General features: G+C 31.4%; 2 protein-coding genes across 2 annotated transcripts in view; one reads left to right on the forward strand and one right to left on the reverse strand.

The window, feature by feature from the left end:
* Positions 1–2385: 2385 nt before the first annotated feature.
* Positions 2386–13689, forward strand: LOC124362165 (protein spaetzle 4). Its single transcript, XM_046816412.1, has 5 exons — positions 2386–2579; positions 7060–7214; positions 7577–8056; positions 9115–9237; positions 10260–13689. Exons 1-5 carry the CDS (start codon positions 2550–2552, stop codon positions 10504–10506), a joined length of 1035 nt encoding a protein of 344 aa, XP_046672368.1. The 5' UTR covers positions 2386–2549; the 3' UTR covers positions 10507–13689.
* Positions 13690–19293: 5604 nt separating this feature from the next.
* LOC124362166 (ATP-dependent DNA helicase PIF1-like) overlaps positions 19294–24019 on the reverse strand; it is a 31579-nt gene continuing 26853 nt past the window's right edge. Inside the window, exons 8-10 of the mRNA XM_046816413.1 lie at positions 23130–23318; positions 22037–22182; positions 19294–20652 (exon numbers count right to left, since the gene is read on the reverse strand). Of these exons, the coding sequence (XP_046672369.1) occupies positions 20428–20652; positions 22037–22182; positions 23130–23318 (560 nt within the window). The 3' untranslated portion in view covers positions 19294–20427. The remainder of the gene's footprint in view (positions 20653–22036; positions 22183–23129; positions 23319–24019) is intronic.

Below are 24019 nucleotides of genomic sequence, written 5' to 3' on the forward strand. Positions count from 1 at the left end.
TACCTGACTTATGCGTGTCACAAAGCTCTAGTATGAATGGGTTTTTTACTCAGATTCTAGTTATTTAAATGTTTTCCCAGTAATGGTAAGAAGTTAAGGACTATGTAAAATATTATGATTAAGAATTTTAATAAAGAAATATAAAATGTAAGTATTTGAAATGTTAAAATGTGAATGTAAAGGATGAGTTAGTTAGATTATTCAGTAGACGGGGTATACAGATATCGAGATGTTTATTGTAGCCTACTTGACAGCATAACATGTTTGCATGGACAGGAAAGCAGGAAATGTTTGTCTATGCAGGATAGATTCTGACTAATTTCAATTTTACGACTAAACACTGATTCACTATAGCGTATGAATGGGGAGCCAAAATGTACGGATTTTGTTTAACAATTGGGAAATGACATTCCCCAAGAATTTAATAGAATAAATTAAATATTGGATATGTCAAAAGGTATGGATATTTTGAATTATCCTACATATTAATATATAGTTAGTTCGTCTCATTTTTTGTTATAAGACACGCCAAGTTATTTTTATATAAGAAGAAGTTTTTTTTAACTTAAGCCATTGTAAGTCAGAGTGTTGTAATAAGTAATTAAATAATTTAGCCCTATAAATAATGTTATTTTAACTTCTTGTTTTCTTGCTGTCCTGACACTGTTACGAAAGCTTTACAGCGGCGTACTGAGCGTTGTACTTTTATTTTCATTTATTCTGAAATAATTTTTCAACAGCTTTGCGCTGGCCTACCCATGCTAGCCTGAGAGAGTTTATTGTAATAATTTTATCATGTTTCATTATCGTTATTCTTTTGTACTACTTATTATTGGTAGGTTGTATTTGTTATATTGTAACAGCATATGTCGTGTCTAGTTCAAACAATCGCCAAAAGTATACTGGGGAAACAGTTTGTAAATTAATATATTCTCGTTAATATTTACGTTTTTAACAGTTAACATATTGATCTACTCTTAAAATTTTAAAATACTAATTTTGTAATAAGATGAGTAATACAGTGTTGTTGTTGTATTTGTATAAGAGAATGACAAAATCCAAGTACAGAATTAACTAACAGAAGTACATTTATACTTTTTATGAAATATTGTATGATATCAAATTTCTGACATTACGGCTTTTAGAATCAAATTTAAATGCACAAGAATTGTTTAACTGATTTTTATGTTATTTTTATATAGTTAATTTAAGTTTCTAGTACAATCCTACTATTATAAATACAGATTTAGAGTTTGAATAAAAATAAATCCTATGAAAATGCACCTTCTGTAAAAACAAAAGATGAGTAAAAATGTATTATCTGTTACCTTTAATCCAATTTTCACAAGTAAGGCATAACACATTCGGTTGTTTCTGGTTGCTTCTTCGGGTCTTGTTCAATTTCATGTAAAAGATTTGTTAACTTACATAGTTTTGAAACCAGTCAAACCATCTTTTTAATTTGGTTCTACGATGTCACATTTTAATAAGACAAACCAATGTACAGAGTAACAGTGACGTAACACGTTTATTGATAAACATTATAATATATTCCCCTAAAATTTATTTCTGACTACATAGTGTATTTAAAAATATAATTAAGTCTAGTGGAGCGAAGTTCATTCAGGTTTCGCAACACTCCTGTTTTATACCTTTCGGGTGTTTTGACTAACCTGATAATAAAAACCCGGCTCGCTTCTTTAAATAAATTATTACTCATTTCTTGCAAAAGAACAATTTTTAATAACATAAATGTAATAAAAAATGTGTGTACTGTATTGTAAACCTAATTGGAAAGGATATGAAAATAACAAAATTAATAATGCTCAGTGTATGTAAAATACACTAAGTAAATTCGTTGTTTTATATAGTTGCTAAAATTTAAAAACTTAATTTGAAAGGGTGATAGGATTTCGGATATTTTCCATCATTATATGTAACAAAAACCTCTGTATATGCTTTTTGTAACATATAACTAGGTTTTTGTAAAATGTTTGACATCCTAAAACAAAGAACTTCTACTGCTTTACTCTTTAAAGGACATAACGCACTTTAATATAAAGCTAATACTTTTACACTCGACAGTTAACTAGGCCTTGCCACTCTATGTAAATGTATTAGATATCTATTTATAAAAAATTATAAAATGTCATTCCTTCTTCCTTTAAATACATAAATGTAAATTTTTCACATCAGTTACTTGTAAGAGATCGAAGCGCTCAGCCTATCGTATCTTAGAAAGACCAATGACCCATTTCTAGCCCCTATTCCATTAGACCAATCTGTGGACAAACGACAGTGAGGACGAAAAGTTGGGGTGAATTTTGAACCGGCCAAACGTCGCGAAAGGGACGGCGCGGCGGGTAAAATGTGGGTCGTATTATTGGAAACTGGGCAGTGGGCAAATAGGAGAAAGTGATGACACGGCTAGAGTAACGGTACGGGCGTCATGTGGTGACCCAGTTGTGCGCGAGCTGCCCGCCTGGCCCCAGACCAGTCCGGCTCCGATACTGTGCGCGAGGCGAGGGAGCTGGAGCATGTAGCCTACAATGCGCGCCCTACCCCTAACCTTCTCGTTGGTAAGTCTTTATTTTTATTATAATCTAGAAATATTGTAATCCTACCTACATAGCATTCGACCTTAATCAAGAATTTATCTTAAATATATTTTAAGGTTGGGCGGCCTCTCATAACTTTACGTACTTTAATAAAATATTTTAAAACAATTCGTATATTTATAGTTTTTATAAAATACACAATTTAGGATAAAATTATGGAATGAAAGGAAATAACTTGTTATTTTTCACGTTAACTAATATAGAAGTAAACTATAATCCTAGGCAATTAAATCAGATATTTTATCCACATATTCGCAATAGAGTCGTGTTGTTTCTTAATTAATTCATTGTCTTGCCCTTTATATAATCATAGTTATAACCTAAAATTTATGTTTTATAACCAAACCATCTAAGCGTTTTCACGCACTCACAAAATAATAACAAATATATAAAATGAAACCAATGACGTGTCTGGTGTGTTTTGAGTATATAGAACATTCCAACAACCTAGTTTTAAACGTAATAAAACAATTATTAATTATATTCAGAGGTACTCGTGGCACTTGGCGATGTGTTTATTTTGTTAGTTAGAATGCTATTTTGAAAATAATAAATTGCCAATGCGGCATACATAATTTTATGTTGATTTTCATAGACTCTAGTACGAATAGACGTCGGTATTGTACAAAATGAGCATATTTTAATCGGATGCGTTTAGTTGCAATATTATACTCTAAGAACTTTATTTTACGAAAATGAGTTCCCAGGTTAAAACTGATATTATTTGTTCATTAGATAGTTTTGATTGAATCAAAATTCTAACTTTCTGAAGCTTTCATAACATAGCTGTGAGAAAGTGGACGCGCGGATTTTCTAATGGCTTAGGCTCGAAGTTTCTCAGAAGCGGCACGTAGTGTGAGTGTCGAATAAAGAGGCATTGTGTAATGGTAATGTGGGTATAACGGAGGCGCTGGACTGGATGGCAGTGAAAGTGTTACTTATAAAAACTGTCACTTGGGCGAGCGACGTCGCCGACGCTACTCTCACTGGCGCTTTTCTCCAACGTCCCGGGGTCAAAGACCGACACCCACAGCCTCTGCCACTGCCACGGCAGACGGCTCTCCTCATCTGTTTACAGTACCTTCCAGTCTGGAGATGGCGCACTGCATCCTTCACTGGCATTGACACAGACCGCTCTTCTGTATCAGTACATTCTGTTACTCTTGACGTTTTGAAACAATCCTTCAATTATTTGATAAACTACGTAATAGTTTAAATTGGATGTTAAATTATACTACAGTAAAATGCATGTTTAACTGATATGAAAGTGGGCATGAAAATCACTCGTATTTGCTCAGCATATTCGTCTTAAAACTGACTAATATTGTAACTTAGTATAACAAAATATATTTTGCAAAGAATTTCATGAATCCTGGGTTCTTTGCTTCCTCTCAGAAGACAATGCTGGTATGGTATTCAATGTTTTAAAATTGTGATCCAATCTTTTATGAGCCGGACTATATAAGGAAAAATGGTGAACTATTTTTAGTGATGCGTTGGTATACCATTCAATTTTTTAAAATTGTGATTAAATCTTGTATTATAATATACAGTCTTCAGCCAGACTATAAATTAAAAAAATTGATGATCTGATTTTTATGATTTAGTTCGGTTTCTTCTCCTCAACTCATGTTTTATTTATGCATAATTATCAACAATTCAAATTTTAAAAAATTGGTATGTAACATCATGGACTTTATAAGAAATGTCCAAAATAAAAGTTAATGTTTAGATTGTAATTCTCTCTCTACATTAACTGTTCTACATTACATTACAAAGAATTCTACATTACCTGTGATGTAGAGGGTTAAATCATATTGATTATTCCTTTATAAGTATTTAAAAAAAATAAGCTCCTCTATAAATTTACAGGAACCGAACATGGTTGCACATAACACTGCTAATGATTAAAAAACTTTAATCACTTCTTAACTTTATAAAAAAATGTCAATACTTTTTATCATATACATTTATTTTAGCCCGTTATAGATAGCCTGTGAATATGTTTTGACTATCTTCGTCTTCTTTTGTTTTAGATAAAATAAATTAACATATTTTTTATTTATGGTTTAATATTAGATCAAACATAAAATGCTTTTTACATGTGCTATTGTGATCTCAACAATTATGAGATATAGGCAACTTTAAATGGGAAACTGTACCTTATATTTGATAAAAGTTCAAACATGGATTTAATTTTATGCACCTGAAAAACTAAAATATTTTACTCTTAGACTTTTTTGAACGAATTTATTTCATGCCATTACATACAAAAACTTTAAAAGCATGGTTTTTGTGTCAAATAGACAACAATAAATGAACAACTATTGAACAATTATACATTTGATTTAATATGTTTTTAAGACTTAGTTAGTTAATATTTTATAAGTTGATGTTAGATAATTTTTTATTTACTATAATGTTCTTGATGTGACTCTATTCATTGTACATTCTGTGCATTTTTTTTATAAATAAAGAATTTTTTAATCTGAATCTGGTTTACAAAAGCGGTTCATTTCATTAATTTGATACCTTTTTTAAAAATTGTATTTTTAATTTACAAGGTAATATTGCATTTTTTAGATTTGTTTATCACAAGTTAAGTGTACGAAAGGTCCATCTGGCTCTAACTTTTCCTGTACAAATAAAGAATTTTTAATTTCACTTCATTTTTTGAAAAGTAAAAAATATTACATTAATAAAACTGTTTTGGCTGATTATATTGAAAACAAGGTTAAATCTCAAGGGAAACAGAACTCAAAACCTCATTAAATGAGTGAAATTATATAAGAAGATTCCAAATATTGAAATATTTGTTTTTTGATAGTTTCAAATTTGTTGATAGAAATAGCAATGGACTTAGACAGTTGTACAGGAAAGAACATCTGTTTTATATGACAATGAATCTAATATTACATTATTTAAATTTTAATGGCAAAGAATTGACAGTTTTGGCTTCTTTAAAAATAAAAATTTGACAAATTTAATTTAAAATTTTAAGCAGAGCTCCAACAACAGCTTGTAGCTACAGTCCTGCCAGCAAGAAAATCTTGCAGTATCATGTGTAATATCACTAAACTTGAGCTGTTTGTCAATTCTTGATTGAGTTTCTGCTACCAAATTTAGTTTTGCACGTCAGGACTCTTACTACTGAGATGACACAAACATGTTACTTGTAGTAGTAAAACATTTTCACTGTAATGTTAATTCAAACTACATCTTTTGGAAATGTTAAAAAAAGAAAAAAAATTGTTAAAAAGTAAAATTAGAACAAATACATCAAGTGAACCAGAGTTAAATATTTAAATAGAGAAAGATCCTAAATTCTAAAACAATTAGCCATTCAATGTAATACAAGCCATAACAACTAATAGTATAATAATACATTTTTTTAGCTGTTCCAAAAATCCTTCATTCAAACATCAGCAGTTATTACAATTAGACAAATGAATGAAAATAACATGTATTATAGTAAGCAATAACTATTGATATTCATTGATTAAAACAGCAGAGAAAAGAGAAATTCAATTATGACAACCGCAAACAAATTTGTTATGAAAAAAAAATCTAATGTATGGTTTGATCACCCGAACAGATACAAATTTACTTTTAAATACCTAAATAAATTATCCGAATTTGGTTATTATTCTACCAACATGCAATTATTTTGAATCCAAATTATGTATCCTTGTATGTGAAAAAATTTATTTCCACAACTAGAATTGATGCATGACTTTGTTCCCTTATTTGGCATAGTCTTCATTCCGATCACAATCTTAAAAAAAGATGGATGCATTTTGAGTTTGTTAAATTTTGTTGGCCTGATCTATTAAGAAAGGACATTAAATTTGAATTAATATCTAAATTGATGTTAGCCTAGGATCAGACAAGTAAAATTACCACAGGCTTTACTTGAACTTAATTAATTCTTTTGAAATATGTTATCAGTGAACTACTGATCTTATATTAACTAATCATTTACAAGTGTGCCTGTTAAAAGTAAGATCTTTGATGACGTCTTATTAAAAAAAAGGAATTATTATGAAAGAAGAAATTAACAATACCTTTTTTCAAGTAAAATAGCTTGGAAACTAAACAAAGCCACAACAGCGACATTTAATATTGTTTCCTTTATTCTGTTGCAAATTTATTATTTAGACTACATAAAATTATCATCTCAACAAAGTAACTGTTTCGATATGCATCAAAATGTATTAATCTTCTTAAAATGGTAGCACTAGCATAGGGGGATGTGGGTAATAAAGTAAATTTATATTTGATCTACAAATAGTGTGCTACAATTAAGTCCTTGTTAAACAAAAAAAGGAGAAATCAGAACTTGTCTGCATAGTAAAAATATTATATATATATTTTTTTTAGTTTATTGATGTCATTTAAAAAATATGTATTAATAAAGAACATTTATTTTATATGTTTTAAGTTAGTTTTTGGCTTGAGTGGAGTGCCAAGTAGAGGGTACGATGCTGGATATACAACATGTTCCAAGCCGTTCCGATCTTCCAAGAGTAGAAGTGAGATTCCGTGTGACTTCCGTACCCAAACCTGGTGCACTATTCCCGGGACAGCATACCCATGGTGAGACACATCCCTTACATCTTACAGAGTACATTACTGAATTTAAGTTTATATTTAAAGAACAAAAACTGTATTATCATATTTTTTAGAATGATAACTGAGGTTTGTCATGAAATTAAATATTACACTCAATTCATTTAATAAAATATATAATTAATTTAATTTAAAATTAATATTTAAATGATTTTTATTTTAATTTGATTGCAGTGTGATTTTGATGACACAAAAAATTAAATTTATATCAAGGCAAGTGTTTTAAAATCAATAGTTGTCGTTTGAATTGTTTTTTAGTACTCACTACAAAATACAGTAATAATTACTTAACAATTATTATTTTTTATTTTGATAATCTGTCCATGTAGGAGAGCAGTACGAAGATTTGTGTATGAAAACCACGGACTGATGCGACGCATGTATGGCGATGAGAGGCATATATCCGTGCTTAGATCAGAAATAGAATCCAACGATGTTGAGTATCAAAGTGATAGTGGATGGTCGTTCCACGATTCGATCCTGAAAAACTACAAGCCTAGACCGGAGTCCGTGCCGAGCTCTACGTCCACCACCACAACTACTGCAGAACCGAGCACCAGGCCATCGACTCAAGAGCCTGCCACAGAGAGCGCTAGTGGGGAAACCAACACCAACGCCACCGAGGACCCGTACACTCTCTCGTCCAGTGAACTGTTCACAACAGACATCAATCTGGACACGACGGCAGAGTACGAGTCTACCACCGTCAGCGAGGTCCAAGAGAAGTCTCAACCTGTCCACCAACCAGAGCTGTTCGAGAAGGATCACGCCACCACTGAGGAGACCCAAATGTACAAGCTTCGAGGAGTGTGAGTCATAATCACCTATTTTGTTTATTTTATAATTTATAGAAGTATTCATGTTTAGAGGGGAAAAAATATCGACCTCTAAAGTAGAGAGGCATTCAGCTTTATATCATCTTACAAGAATCACCAATTACTTACTGATGATGGAGTTGTAAAAAGCTTTACATGGTTATTGACGCATATTGATGAAAGGCTGAAAAGAAAATGACAGCCCTCTTGAAGCAAAAATTAAAAATATTGTGTATTAATAAATTTGCATTTCTAATCATAGGATATCACACATATTGCCTGGCCCAGAGGGTTGTCTAAACTGCAGGGTACATATTAAATCTAAAATAATATTAAAAACAAGCTCTTTACTTAAATAAATTGCTTATAAAATGTTTGCTCCTAGATCTTACACAATATGCTAACAATTGCTGTTAATGTACAAAATTAAACAATATGCCAATTTGAAGCCATACTTAATAATGGATGTGATAGAAAATTATTAATTCTTTGCCATTAATATATTGCGTTAATTATACTGAATCATTTATTTAAAATCACCCATTTATACTTTATACATACACAAACTATTTATATAACACTCAAAAAAATTAAAAGGTCATAACATACTTTTGGAATGTTGAACTAAAACCTTACAAAAATCATATCAAGTTTGGGACATGAAATGTTTTTGATTAAATTAGTTTTATTATTGAGAGGAAATCTCTTTTAAACAGTTTTAAATAAAATCTAAATAATAATTTTCTAGTATATAGTAAAATGTTACAAAAAACAAAAATACGCAGGTACTTTTGAAGAGTTAATAGGATTACAGAAATTTGTTATGCTTAGTGTTACAACAACAGAAACGTTAAAACAACAGTTACGTTTCTGTTGTAATAATTAACAATGACAAATTTTTGTAATACCATAAGATTTTACTAAATAAACGCCTACTAATTCTGAAAACATAGTATTGAAGTATATTTACTGCATGTTTTATTAAACTATATTAAGTTTATTACCAAATTGTTCAGCTTGAAATCATAAAGAATCAATATTTTAATTTTCAGAAATGCCTGTCCAGTTAAGGAAGAAGTTGTGGCTCCATTTTGGGCAAACAACACAAGAGGAGAGGTACTGGCACTTCTGAACTTGTATCCATTTGAGCAGTATGTGCACTGGGAGCGTTGTACGTAAGTATAACATTTATAACAAGTCAAAATATAAAAATACGTGAGAAAGTGTTGGCACAGTAAAATTTGGAACCTTTAACCAATATGAAGACTCAAAGTGTTGTAAATGCAGTATACTGAAGAAATCACCACTGAATATCATTTTGTAGTTACTCGGTCATCACTCAATACACAAACACAAGAGAAGATGATGTACGTAACTGAATTTCAGAGAATATAACGGACTCAGTCATTAGTCAATACACCACTGTAAGTGAAGAGATGCTGATAATTCAGATTTAAGTTACATAAGTTAAACAAGAGACTAGAGTCAGTCAGAGTTAGCTTGTTGTGATAGAGAGGGTGATTCTCTGTAGTGTATATTTTATATTTATATAAACACATAGTTTTATATATATATATATATATATATATATATATATATATAAAACATGTACCGATCAATGTGTATACATATTGTCTTTATTATATATACAGGATGAAATTCCTACCTTGTTATTATTTATATCTAAATACACCCAAATATGATTTATCCATTATAGTATTTTTGAACTAAACATATAAAATGTTTTAAATTATATAGCTATATGACAACATTGACCGTAGCAAAATCTAGCATTTTACACCAAAAATACAAATATAATGTAAATATAACTGATTCAGTAAAACAAATCTAGATCATTGTGACAATTATTTATTGAGTTTTTTAAAATTTTTGTTCTAAATATAAAAATAACTAGAATGTCTATTCGGAAATAAAATAATGAAACATTTTATAATTACTTTAAAAAATTAAGATATTTGCTTTCATGTTACGCCTTTTGTATCTCATTTTGTTTTGGAGTTGCTAAAATAGCAATAAGATATCTAGTTACATTTCAATGTACGCAGTATTTAAAGAGTACTTCTAAAAAATTAGTATTAATTCAATGTTTTTATTACTCTGCGAGATTGTAATAGTTTATTGATATCAACAGATGGGCATGAGAATGACACTTATGTGTAAATAATATGATGCACAGGTTCGAGAACAAGCAGATGTTCTGCCGACAGGGCTGTCGTTGCGAACAGCAATACAGACTCCACCGCCTCCTTGCCTACGACCCCAGCAATGACTGCAGAGGTATATTCTCCGATTGGTTCAAATTCCCGTCATGCTGTGTCTGCCGATGTTACGACCTTCCGAGTGAACTGAGACTTACCTCTCGAAGTCCTCGCTTTTCAAAGACTTCTAAACAAGATTGGGACAGTATGAACTCAACAACATAGCGATACTGCTTTGTATAGATAATTTGTTAAAGTGTTAAACTTTGTGATACTAAACCATTGTGTTGTGGTGTAAAATACAAGTGAGAGGTTTAATAGGTTAGGATCTTTATTGGTTAATGGTTCATTTTAATGGCTAATAATCCGTAAACTTGAACTTGTACAAACAACCAATAATTTGAAGACTGATAATTTTCTAGAATTTAAGAAGCTTTTGAACATGATACTCAAGAGGATTCAACAACTCAAGCCCTGAACATATTTTGGTTCCTGTTTTTACTACACTAGATTTTACTAAACTTTCAGAAATTGATACTATTCGACTTGGGCTTGAGAATAGCCACTGCTTAAAATGTATTTGAATACTCAAAACTGTTTTGAAAATTGTACACCAAACACTATTCACAAAAAAAATTTTATTATGAGTGGTTTATGAAGATATAGCTCTTTTCAACACATCCAAATAAATAATTCAAAGTTTATTTCCAAAAGATGTTGAAGACTCTTAAATTGAAATAGTTCTATTAGTATAATACTGTCAAAAACAGTGTATATAATAAAATTTTTAAACTTTTGTACAGAATATTTTAACACAATAGTTTGTTATAAAAAAAACTCTACTCCAGGACATCGTTAAGGTTCTTCTTATATTGAATTTTAAATTTATCATGGATTTGTCACCTATAGTAGCAATTTTTAGTGCCATTTTCTTTATTAATGATCTTGAACACTCTGAACAAGGTTTTGTAATGAATATGATTTTGGATTTTAAACATGTCGATTTTGATAATTGTATTATTTTTTCTACAAGTACAGACATGTCGAAAATTAACAGTGGATGATAGGAGGATTAAAATATAAGCGAGAGTTTTGTTCCCAAGACTGTTGTTTATTACTAGAGTAGCAAGTGAAGCAAGTATACAAATGTATAACAGGGTGGATAGAGATAAAGGGAGGGGATGACACAATCTTATCTCGGTATTGTTCAGTATGACAACTACATCCACGACAGAGATTACGCAAGCTGTAACACTGATTATTAGCCAAATTATTTTTGTGTTTTTAAAAACAAAGGCGACAACTCATCTAAGTTTTCCGGTTTAAACCACGTCTAAACATTGCTTACCCAAATACATTTTCGAAATGTTTCAGCCATCTCCAGTCTACATGTGTTAAAACGAACTGCTAATATTAAGCATTCTTTTGTACAGGATAGTTGAAAGGTGCAGAGCTTTATCGTGATAAGCTGAAGCTTAACCAACCAACGATCAACTATAATCAACACAGTCTTTTATGTTAAAGTTATTTGTTTAAGTAACAACTTGAGTCTTACTTCATCTTCTCATGTTGAGGACTATATTGAAGTCTATAGTTGAGCAAAAACATTAAGGAATGGGAGTAAAACCATATATAAGGATAAAGAGTGAAATAAGTAAAAAAAAACTTGGAAAGTAATCTGTTGTGAAATGACCAATGTAATCTTACTGGCAGGGAGGAGGAGGGGATTGGTACTTATCTTGCAATTGATGATTGTGAGTATTCCAGAATTAAGGCTTCTACAATGATTGTTTTCACAGTTTTTAATAAATGAATTGAGAAGTGTCACCAAAACTTTCTAAAATGCCCTGAATAGAATCTGGTAATAAGCCTTCGCTGTGTAAGGATGCGGCTCTTATCAAGAGGTCACAGGTTCGATTCCTGGGGAGTCAACAAATATTTGCAAGTGGGTTTGGACCCTTTTCCTGTTTAGTGCACTCAATTAAAATTCCACCAGCATAGACAGAACTACCTTAAAAAAAGTATCCTGACCAATTCTCATCTAAAAAAATGCAGTAAGTTTAGCAAGAATTCAATTTGAGTTGATAAATTCTATCACCCAAAACCCGACAGTTACTTGTGCAATCATGTGTATGTCTACCACAGGTGTGAATGTACTACTGGTGACAACATAATACGTAAGTGATGGGACTATATTATTCTCCTCTCCACACCTACCAATATCATCTGCTCACTCCCCCCGGAGAACTAGTTGTGGAAATAAAACTCTCGTTTATATTCAACTGTCATTTATGTCAGTGAGTTCTGGACGTCACACTATTTAGCAGTTTTAAAATAAGTCTCAATTCATTTTAAAATATTACATTATTAGCTATGGAGAAAACAGGATATTTTAGGGTACTTGCCATTGTTCAGTGATATAAGAAATCAGTACAAACGTGTTTCGAGATCTGCAGTTTGATCTCTTTTTCAGGTTGCAGAAGAGCGAGTGCATATACTACAAATAACCTAGATTGTAGTTACTGTGTTAGGTTAATTAACCACATAAGTGATCTGATTGCAGATCTTGAAATGTCATGTTAATACTAATTTCTTCTATCACTAGACGATGGCAAATGTTAAAAAACCTCATTTCCTTCACAATTCTTCCATCTTAAAATCAAACTTCAAACAAAGAATTAGCTATGGTATCACGTAGTATTTTCTTACAACATTAAATAACACAGGACATTTCTATGATTGATTCTAGTTGGCTTAGGGTCTAACTCTCTTCTATTTTAACATTATTAGTCAATGTCAGCAGTGTGTTACTATATCTACAAGTATATGAGTACAAAATATTAACAGAACATGCATGCAATGCAACTCTAAGACACAAAAAAATGTATTTTAATTAATGTATTTTTAGTTGAAAATAATTCCAAATGTAAGTACTCAATTATTGTGCTGTAATGTACAGTAAGTACCCAACATTTCTCACTATCCTACTTGAAATGTAACATATCTATGTTCTCTGGAATGTACTAAAAATATAAAAATTCTATTATCTAAACATTTAGTTATAATCTAAGTTTGCTTAAATTGTGTTGAAATTTTTATTGTTAATTTTATTAACTTCTTCTATTCTATAGGTTTACTTGTTAATTAATAGCTTACAAAATAATAATTGTGAAGAAAATACATTAACAATACATATGTTTTATAATTTGTAGTGAAGGTTTGCAGTAATTCTGTGGGAAATAAACTTTAAAATAAATAGGTTATTTATAAACATTGTTCAAATGTACTATAACTTTATTGTATATAATGATTTTAATATCTTTGTAATATGGATTGTATTATATTTGTTCTGTAAATATGTATGAATTTTTTATTCTTTGTATAATAAATATTATTATATTTTTGTTACATAAAAGAATCATTGTTTTTCCAATGTAGTTTCCCCACATGAAGGGATGGTTCTCTACAACGAAGGGAAGTAGGATAAATCCAAAGGTAGCCTACAATTTTAAAATGTTGTATGGAGAGTTCTATAGATTATACAAGCACAGAGTCGAGCCCAATAGCTGAACAACTGGTTATTGCTTAAATGTTATTCTCTGTAGCTCTTAGGAAATTAAACAAACTACAAAAACATCCTGTTGATGTTTTCTGTATCTTTAACTGTTAACTCATAAAACGCTCTCTAAATCAAAATTAGTAGATAGGGACTTAGAGATTGTAGAATACCAAACATTACAAAGGTATAGAAGTGATAATTTAATACTCCCATTGGTCAAAATTGCTTTGTGCAATATTAGAACATACAGACAATGAGACTTAACTCCACTATAGGCGTAGTAGATAGGGACGTAGAACGTTTTAGTTTGGCTAACAAAAACATTCTTGTCATTCAAATCACTTCATGAACTGAATCCATTAGTCCAAATATGATGGATACAACAAACCTAATATCTGATTTCAACCAATCACAAATTGTTAATAATCCCAGAATTCGGCCAACATCCCCCTATTTGTAGCTCAAACATAAAACCTTACCATTATTTCTTTATGCAATAAAAAATTGCAAACACTAAAATAATATATAAGTATTCATGTAATGCCAAATTATAGAAATTGTTATCGCTGTAAAAAAAAAAAAGTCTCTGCCTCATCCTTTACAACCTGGGAAGGAGGGGCTGACACGGTTTCACCCTCTACTGGACAGTGTCAAACAGGGTTTCCATCCCTCTCTTTGCATTGAGGAAATATAATGTACATATGTTCATGTTTATCACCTTGAATTATTGATTTAACACTAGATCTCTCTATGCATACATTATTTGCGATTTAATGCAATAAGTTCTAAGAATTAGATCTAATTGAACATTATTGTAAGTTTTGTCTTACCAAAATCGATTCCAACAGTACAAGAAAAACACATAAATTATTGATACAGCTATTTACATAAAGTTTACAATATTAAATTTAACCTTGACTAAAAATCTTGAGATCCCTGTAAAAAGCAAGGATTGAACATTGATAAACCATTAATATGAAAATTTGAGAGATAGAAACGTAAAGAGTAAAGTGGGACCAAGTGCTCCTTACTGTCATGAGCATCTGCGATTTGTTGCCCAATATTTCAGAAAAAAAATTTATGGAGTCAATTTGAAGAGCATTTTAGCTTTTATAACAGACAAAGCAGAGTTAAGTAAACCACAGATTTTTGTTACAAAAATATTCTAATGGAGTTAATATAATCCAGTATAAAGCTGCCTAATGGTAGGTTATTGGTAGGTCTACCAAGCTACTATTTTCATTATATGACATTCTTCATCTTACTAATATTAAATGCAATTTAGAATTTAATTTCTAGTATAACACTATGTTGCCCTAAACTAGGAGACACCACACTGCAACATATGTAACATTGACCTGTCACAAAAAGGGTTAATGATATCAATTTAGGTAGATAAACACTAATCTATTATCTCAGAGTGCCAAGACCAACAATTATAAACAAGAAGTAAATAGAGACACATTTCAATCATCTATGGCACTGTAATAGGTATTAGAAGTAAAACCTATCTTTAGAATTATAATTAGTAGTTTTCTTCTCATATTAATGCATTAAACACATTTGTCAACATAGAAACATGTTTAAGCTATTTGATCACTATATGACATCTCCATTTAGATGAATAGACATTATTTTAACTCAAGAACAATTCATCTCCACAGGATAAGAATATTCATACTACACTTTGGTTTTTATACACATAATCATCTACAATTATCAGGACACAATGTGAAACGATAAACATTTCAGCATCTTTTTTTCTTCAATAGAGTGATCCAACACTATACCAAGAGCCTCTCGGCACATCATATGTTCGTTGATACTCACTGAAAAGGTTTAGTTAACACTATTTAGCACTGAGGCACTGACCATTTTGGAAAACATAGAGGTATAAAATAAATCATTAGATTTGCCCTGAATGAAATGGAATGGTTAACCTGATTATACCCATCCTATGTATATTTACAGATACTGCTCCACATGAATTGGTGTTCAAATAATAAATCTCATTAGTTCATTTCAGTTCAAACATGATCTTCCAAGTAACTCTTAAACTCATTTGCAACAACCAGTTTTATCCTATGGTATACAAAGTTTAATTAATTAAAGCAAATCCAAGGTACAACCATAAGATTTCCAGATGAATGGAAATGGAAGAGAGCAATCTTACATGCCATGCAAGTAAATTCATTGCTTTCCCATTAGCATTCAAGCAAGGCAAACTACAATGCTCCGTATAAGACTTTCATTACCTTGAACTAGCAGCCTTTGACTTCAGTGTCCCAGTTAATTTCAACCAAGATTATGTCAAAAAATAATCCCGGGAAAGTTACCAGGACTTTCCTTGCCTTCATATTTTATAATGTTGAAATAATAGGTATTAGGTCTTAGGAAAGGAAGGAACGCATTGACAACATAGGTAGAAAAATATATTTAATGAGTTGTATAAAACTACAATATTATATATACCAGTCTTACAAATCAGACTTAAGACATGTACAAATGGCAATGATGAAAAATAGATACATGGATATTCAATACTGAAATAAAATCTTAATATATAATCACTATATATATCATTGTCACTTTACCCATTCCTTGTATACATAAAATTATTAAAAAATATGTAAATAAATATCACTACACATAAATCTAATGAGAAAAATCATTATCATAAGGTAGTATATTACAAAACTACAATTCCCGTATCACAGAAAAACACCAGAACTTGCTAATTTCACTAACACAATTCATCCATACAAATATTAGGAACTCTCTATACAATGATAACATTAGTAAGTTGAACACTTTCTTTATGTGTAAGGCAAAGAATACAAGATGTTTTTCATGATGAATAGGACAGATGATTGAGAAAAGTCAAATGAGTTATACTGGGATTAGATTTCAGCAAAGCAAAGGCCATAAGCTCTTGGCAGTTATAGTGAGTTTGATAACCAACATTTAATATAATAATAATAATTATATATATATATATATATATATATATATATATATATATATATATATATATATATATATAGATCTACTATTCAATAGTTTATAATCAATGAGATACATGTTGTATATATTACTATCACAAGTTCCCCTATTCATTATTACAGTAAAAAAAATTAATGACTACTAAAAATAATTTAGTAATGTTTAGAAGTGCTTTTATTTATTTCTGTTTCAAAAACTTTAAAAGTTGAGACTTGGGAACAATAAATTTGACTAAATCTAAAATACCAGTACACAAGTTGTACACACATACAAAACCAAATGATATCAAATAAAATTAAAAAAGTAATATTATTTAACATAAAAAATAAAAATAAAGTGGTTTTACTAAACTTAAAATATAAAAATCTATAGTAACAAGCTAAAACGTATTTATAAACCAAGGAAATTATACATAAAGAGGAAAATGTACCAAGTAATCACAGATTGCATTATACATAACACAAGAAGGGTTAATTCAATTTCATTTAAAATTAAATTTTATTATGTAATTGTTCCAAGATATTATGTAAAAGTTTTTTGTTGAAAACAAAAATTAGATTGTGCTATATTTTGAATGAAGGAATGCTACTTCATTACATAAATTGTATAATAACTCAGATATTTCAATGTACCGCTAGGTTGGACAGAATAGGCTCATAAAAAGTGTTAAATCTATATTACTTAACAAGAGAATCCTATTTTACAAATAGAAATATTACGTTAGAGCAATTGATTTTGTACACCAAAACACAATTTATATTACCTGTATATTTTCAGGTTTTGCAATAGATGATTGACACCGCAATGTAAAATGTAAATATATACGAGGTGCAACAATAAAGTAATGAGACTGATGTGAAAAATGTTGCTTACAGTTTTAGTCAAATTTAATGTAGTTCTCTTATGATTACACACATTTTTTCCAGCACTTCTGCCATTGATGGAACTCATCTTCGGTAATATCCTCCAGAACCCTCATCGCAACTTTTTGAACATCTTGTGTGGTTTGAAAATGGTATGCCTTGACCGCTGTTTTGACTCTTGGAAAAAGAAAGTTGCACGGAGCGATATCTGGTGAATATGATGGCTATGGTAGTACTGAAATTTGAAATTTGAGGTTAAAAATTGATGTAATGACAGAGCAATATGAGATGGCGCATTGTCGTGATGCAGAATCCAATTATCAACAATGTTGGCACTGACACGAAGAACTCTTTTACAAAGTCTTTCTAAAATTGCTTTGTAGTAATATTGGTTAATTGTTTGTTCAGGAGGCACCCACTCATTATGAAAAATTTCCTTGGAATCAAAGAAGCACACAAGCGTGCATTTCACTTTTGACTTTGACATGCGAGTTTTATTCTCATATCAAGATCTTCAGTTAATATTAGACACACAGTTTCTCGATTGATGTTTAGTTCTTCTGCAATCATTTCCACGGATAATCTTTGATCATATCGTACGACTTCACGCACCCTGGCCAAGTTCATATCCGTCCGTGAGGTTGATGGTCGTCCACTGCGGTATTCATCTTCACCATTCGTTCTGCCTTCACTGAACATCTTATGTCAATGAAAAACTTCAGCTCTTGACATAACCTACTCTCCAAAAGCCTTCTGAAGCATACTGTAAGTTGTTGCGTTTTCACCCAATTTAACGCAAAAAGAAATGGCAAACCGTTGTGTATTATTATGCTGTTCCATTTCCGTAACGAGAGACACAAACACGTGTTAACTTATTACAGCACAACTCACGATTGAGTAGTTGCATCTATGTGCCGCTTCGACTAGAAGCAGCTTATAGATCAAGGTCAAATATATTGTGCAAACGCAATGCTACATCTTGCAAAGAAATTCAGTTTCATTACTTTATTGTCGCACCTCATATTGATTAATATAATTTTACACTTCACAGATGCCACGTTATAACACAGTGACAGACGGAGAGTGAGATAAAATAAACAATTTGTAATAGTTGGTATACAATGACAGGCTGTTGTGTAGACTTGTAACAGCTGTCAACAAAGGTCTGATGTCCTAGTTTCTTTGACTCACAATATCATTTATAAAAATTATGTTGTATTTCGCTTATAAAACAATATGTGAAATTATATATCCAATTAATAATTTCTTTTGTATTTTAACAAATGGCAAAATCACCATTTTTAATCCTGTCCGTGATACTTGCACTGTTTATCAGTACCATCGACTTTGTAATATTAGACTCTCCTCCTTATTCTGTTTGATGAGATCCTTGCACAGGCCAGTGGCCCATGAGGAATAAGGGACAGACTAAAGCTTAAAAGTGGGCTGGCCTCTCTCCTTTTTTAAAAAAAATAATAGTCACTGTTGGTAAAACTGTTATTGTGAAACTATAATTTGAATGTAAAAACACCAAATGTTACAGAAAGGATAACAGGATTTCAGACATTTGTCATCATTATATGTTACAAAAGTAGTGCACTATGTTTCAAGGATTGTAATTTGATCTCCTTCAAATGTCAAAAAACTTATAGATAAGTTTAAGCAAACACAAATATATATAACAATCAATTCATAAAAGTAAAAAATTGACTACTAACTGTCTACTGTCCAGACAAGTTCTGTTGACTACTTACGTATAAGAACGTTTTATCCCTAATATGATTTTATAGCATAATGAACCAAAATAGCACCAACTGAACAAAATTGTGAGATTGAATTTTGGTGCATATCAGGTACATAATGCTGGGAAGTTTTATCACAGCAAACATCTGAATTATTATTTATATGTCTGATGGTCAGTTTTGTGTGCTAAGTTAAAGATATTAACCTGTGAAAAATATAAAAAAAATCCAGAGTTCAGCACACACTGTAATCTTTGAAAATTGCTACTAAGAGGTTTATAGCATTCCTATGAGAATTCACAAATAAACACTGATAGGGCAAAAAAAACTGTTACATGAACTTATAACGGTTCTAAACAAATAAATTAAATATTTAAATACAGAGCAGTTACACAATCTTAAAAATAAAAAAAAAAATATATTATATAAATACTGTGCAAAATTGTAACACAATACAAAACTAAAAATAAAAAATAGATCTAAAACATTAGATGTTTACATATTGATTTAGCCTATTACATCTACCAGATACATTTAATCTTCACAACTCTAGAGATGTTTCGGCTATTCAAACCAAACTAATCTCAAAATCTGCTAAGTCCATAAATTCCGTTAACCAAATACATTCACTGACAAACTTAAATCACAAAACTATTAAGAATTTAATAAAAATTATAATTTTAGTTTGAGTTTGGCCCAAATTTAATAACAAACAAAAGTAATAAAATTACACAATTTTTTCTATTTGAAATACTGTTTTAAACTTTGATAAACAGTTTGACTAACATGACTTCATACAATAGCAAACACAAATGTTTTATTGTCTGAGAAGATATAACTTCAAATGTTTTGATACAACATTTAGAATTAAATCAACTGACCAAAACATGCAGTAATCCAAGATTTTACTTCCTAGCAGATCAGATTAGTAGATTCTACAGTAAATGTTACTCACCATTGTGAATATTATGACTAAACGTTATCTAGACTTAGCTGCTCCTAATGCAATATACGTGTTGGCGGATGACCGTTGCACTTCTCTTCTGTAGAACTTGAGCACTTCTGCGTCCGCCCAAACTTGTTTCGGATCAAAATCGACAATGCGAAGTGACTCCAGACTTTTTGCCCGAGATAGTGCAACGTACGCTTGACCAGCCTCAAATACTTTCGACAGAGAAATTTCAACACAATCCAAAGTAAGACCCTGCAAAAAATAAACAAATAGAAATTAATTTCATAGTTTATATCAATCACAGCGGTAGAGGAATTATTGGAAAGATAATATACAACATTCTTGAAGGACAGCCTTAGAATCAGATCCAATGCCAAGAGAAGGAGAAAGAATAGAGAAAGGATGCCTCGTCTGAGCTCAGTCATGGCCAAACTGCGGGCTCAGTGACTTGTAACAAATGTGCGTGTATACTGAAATAACTAATACAGGATCGTAACAAAGTATAGATTGAACTGTGTCATCCTCCATGAATGTCATTCATTGGTTGTTGCCTGATTACTGTTTAAACTCAATGAATCAGCAGATTGTGGTGAATTGGTTTTGTCAATTTAAGGCGAACAAATGCTCAAGATGATGAGAGAGATCAAGTGCCAGTCTGCCATTAGTGTGAAAAGTAGAAGGGAAAGTTTGTTCAAACAAGTGTTTAACTGTTGATGAGACGTGTCGGAAGTATCACTTACACTGTTATTTATAAAACAATGTCTGAATAAACAAAATTTGTTCTTAATAGATGCTGAACGTTGGAAGGAGCTAGTTATATTGAATAACAGCTGTGGCAACATAATAGAATTGTTCAAACAGCAGTAACTCTCCCACATACAAACATTTACTGCATAGCGCATTAGTTTAGATTTTTATATATAATTTTTCCATACAGTACATATTTTGAAACTTTTACATATTGTTTCAAAAACCATTTGAAGAAAATTAACAATATCATTTTTTAAAGTTTGTAGTTTTAATTCAGTGACCTTGGAGAAGTAAAGTGAAATGTAACATTTAACATTTTTCATATTTTATCTAGTAACAATTTTTAAAACTGCATGGTTAGCAGTTTTTTGATAATATTTGAAAAGTTTTAAATCTGAAAAAATGCATTTTCAATTTTAAACAAACCTTTGCATTGTGGTAAGTTTGACGAGATCCATGCAAGGAAGTTAGGTCCAGAAATATTTAGGGGCCAGTAGGTTAAATGACTCTTCTATTGATTTTTTATATAAACAAATTATGGCAACTTACATTTGAGTGAAAGGTCTTTAACGCATAACAAAATTCAAACTTGACCCTGTTAGATTTCTCCACAACTCATTAAGAGAGGTTGAAAGCAGTTTGATATTTAAGCATCAAATAAAACTTTAAAAATGTAAAAAAAATCAAAAACAGTTTCATGAGTGCATGTTTATTGGTAGTAAATGTGTGGCAAAATGTTAACTGTCTTCACTAGTAGTTACAATTCTTATAAGTGCCAAAGAGGGTTTGAAATATTTGGTCACTGCTTTGGAGTAGGCCACGTACTTGTTAAGTTTTTTTATAAAAATGTATTGAGAATATTTTTACAGATTATACACATACATACCTGAGATTTATGTATAGAAAATGCCCAAGCAAGCTTTAAAGGTAACTGTTTTCTATTGAATAGACTGCCACTTGCGGACTTGGCAATCCAGGTTTCTCTGCGAACTGTTAAATCTACACCAGAGATGAAACGTACCACTGGGAAACCTGAAATAAACAAATGTAGTAACAAATAGCACTCCAATGTTATAGATATTATTTTTTTTAACTCCTTTTAATATCTTATTCCACTGTCAGTTTTGAAGTGTGAAGAAAAGGACTAACAGTAATTTTGTAGTTTGGAAGTCTAGAGCACATATACCATTTACATACAAGAATATACATTTGGTACAATTTATATTAATTTAGAGCTTGTTATGCAATGTACAAGGCAATTTGTTTTAATTTGTACAGTTTTGGTATATACAAAAAAACCAGTGCATTTTTAGCAACAATTTTATTTTTATACGAAAGCCCATACTTTCTACATGACTGCCACCAATAATATGGCTTTTATCATATTGAACAATCTCTAGAGATCTAGAGTTCGTTCTGCCGCATGTGGACAGGCAATGTCATGCAGCAAAACTATACCCTCTTTGATGAGTTAAAAAAATAGCAGAGAGCTCTTTTTTAAATTTGAAGAAACTCCTTTTCAATTTCACTTTTTCATTCACTTTTTGCACCAAATCGTCAGTGATTACTGAGAGTCGTCCACTCTGTTTCTTATCATCAACATTCTTTCAGTCACTTTTTAAAGCTGTCACCCATTTACGTACCATTCCATAACTCATAATTTTTTTTCTGTGCACTTCACAGTTCTGACAGTGAATTTCACCTGCTTTCACACATTTCGCAGTAAGAAAACAAGAAATAACAGCATTTTTCGTAATTGACGGTTTCTAGATTGATGGAGGCATTTTAATTAATATGCATTAACAGGTGTAAGAAAAAACAATTGATTTTTGCTGTAATGGCATCTGTGGCTTGTCATTATTTATACTCACCAAAATTAGGACACTGGCTGAAGCAGTACCGCAACAACATTTTAAAACAGTACTTACTTAAAAAAAAAATAGTAATCTATGTTCTTTTTCGTGACAAACTTTACAAACCATCTTTTGAAAATGTAGTAATAACGCCTCGAGCTCCGTTGACCAGTCCCTTGGCGATGTTGATGTTCTTGAGCAGCATGACCTGTGCTCCTGTTTTGAGAACTAAGATGCTGTCTACTGGTGTCTGATCATCCAACATCTTGCTGGCCGCAGTGTTACTGTCCTCGGCCACGAAGCGTCTCTCAGCTCCTGTACATTACACAACTCAATTGCCTACTCTGGATGAGAAGTACTGAATAATATTAACAGAAGGAAAAGTATGCGATTTGAGGCTGAGGCTGGTGAAGGTAAGCTTTCATTGGATGATGTCTTAAAAGCAATAAATGAGTTAAAAACTGTACAAAAGAACTATGAATCAGGTGTAAACAAGGCTTTCGAGGATTTAAATGAAAAGTTGGTCGAAAACCATAAAGATTTCTTAGTTGAGTGTAAGAAGACCGAGCAATATTTTAAGGTTATTGAGGACTTATTGACAGAAAATAGGCAGCTGAAAAATAAAGTGCAGAAGCTGGAGGAAAGACTTGAAGACATGGAACAGTATTCGAGAGGTAATTGCTTGGAAATACACGGGATTCCACAGGAGCCAAATGAGGACGTGCTCACCGTTGTCAAGGACGTGGGTAAGGCGTTAGATATTGATGTTTCTGACAGTATGATTGACACCTGCCACAGACTGGGTAAGAGGGAGAACAAGGGGAAAAACTATCACGCAGGTATCATTGTCAAGTTCGTGCGTCGTATGGATAAAGAAGAGTTTCTGAGAAAACGTCGAGTGAAGCGTAACTTGAACTTGAGCCACATCAACAAGCCCGGAGGTGAGGTCATCTACGTGAATGAGCCGTTATCTCCCGAGGGTCGCAGACTCCTAGCCCTGGCGAAGGCGGCGAAAC

The sequence above is a fragment of the Homalodisca vitripennis genome, chromosome 5 (assembly GCF_021130785.1).
Source record: "Homalodisca vitripennis isolate AUS2020 chromosome 5, UT_GWSS_2.1, whole genome shotgun sequence".
Taxonomy (NCBI): Eukaryota; Metazoa; Arthropoda; class Insecta; order Hemiptera; family Cicadellidae; genus Homalodisca; species Homalodisca vitripennis.

What these genes read in the sequence shown, in the direction of transcription:
- LOC124362165 (XM_046816412.1), top strand. Translation starts at nt 2,550, where the DNA reads ATGCGCGCCCTACCCCTAACCTTCTCGTTG. An exon ending in TACCCCTAACCTTCTCGTTG is followed by an intron (nt 2,580 to 7,059) that starts GTAAGTCTTTAT and finishes ATATGTTTTAAG; the next exon opens with TTAGTTTTTGGCTTGAGTGG. An exon ending in GTGCACTGGGAGCGTTGTAC is followed by an intron (nt 9,238 to 10,259) that starts GTAAGTATAACA and finishes TATGATGCACAG; the next exon opens with GTTCGAGAACAAGCAGATGT.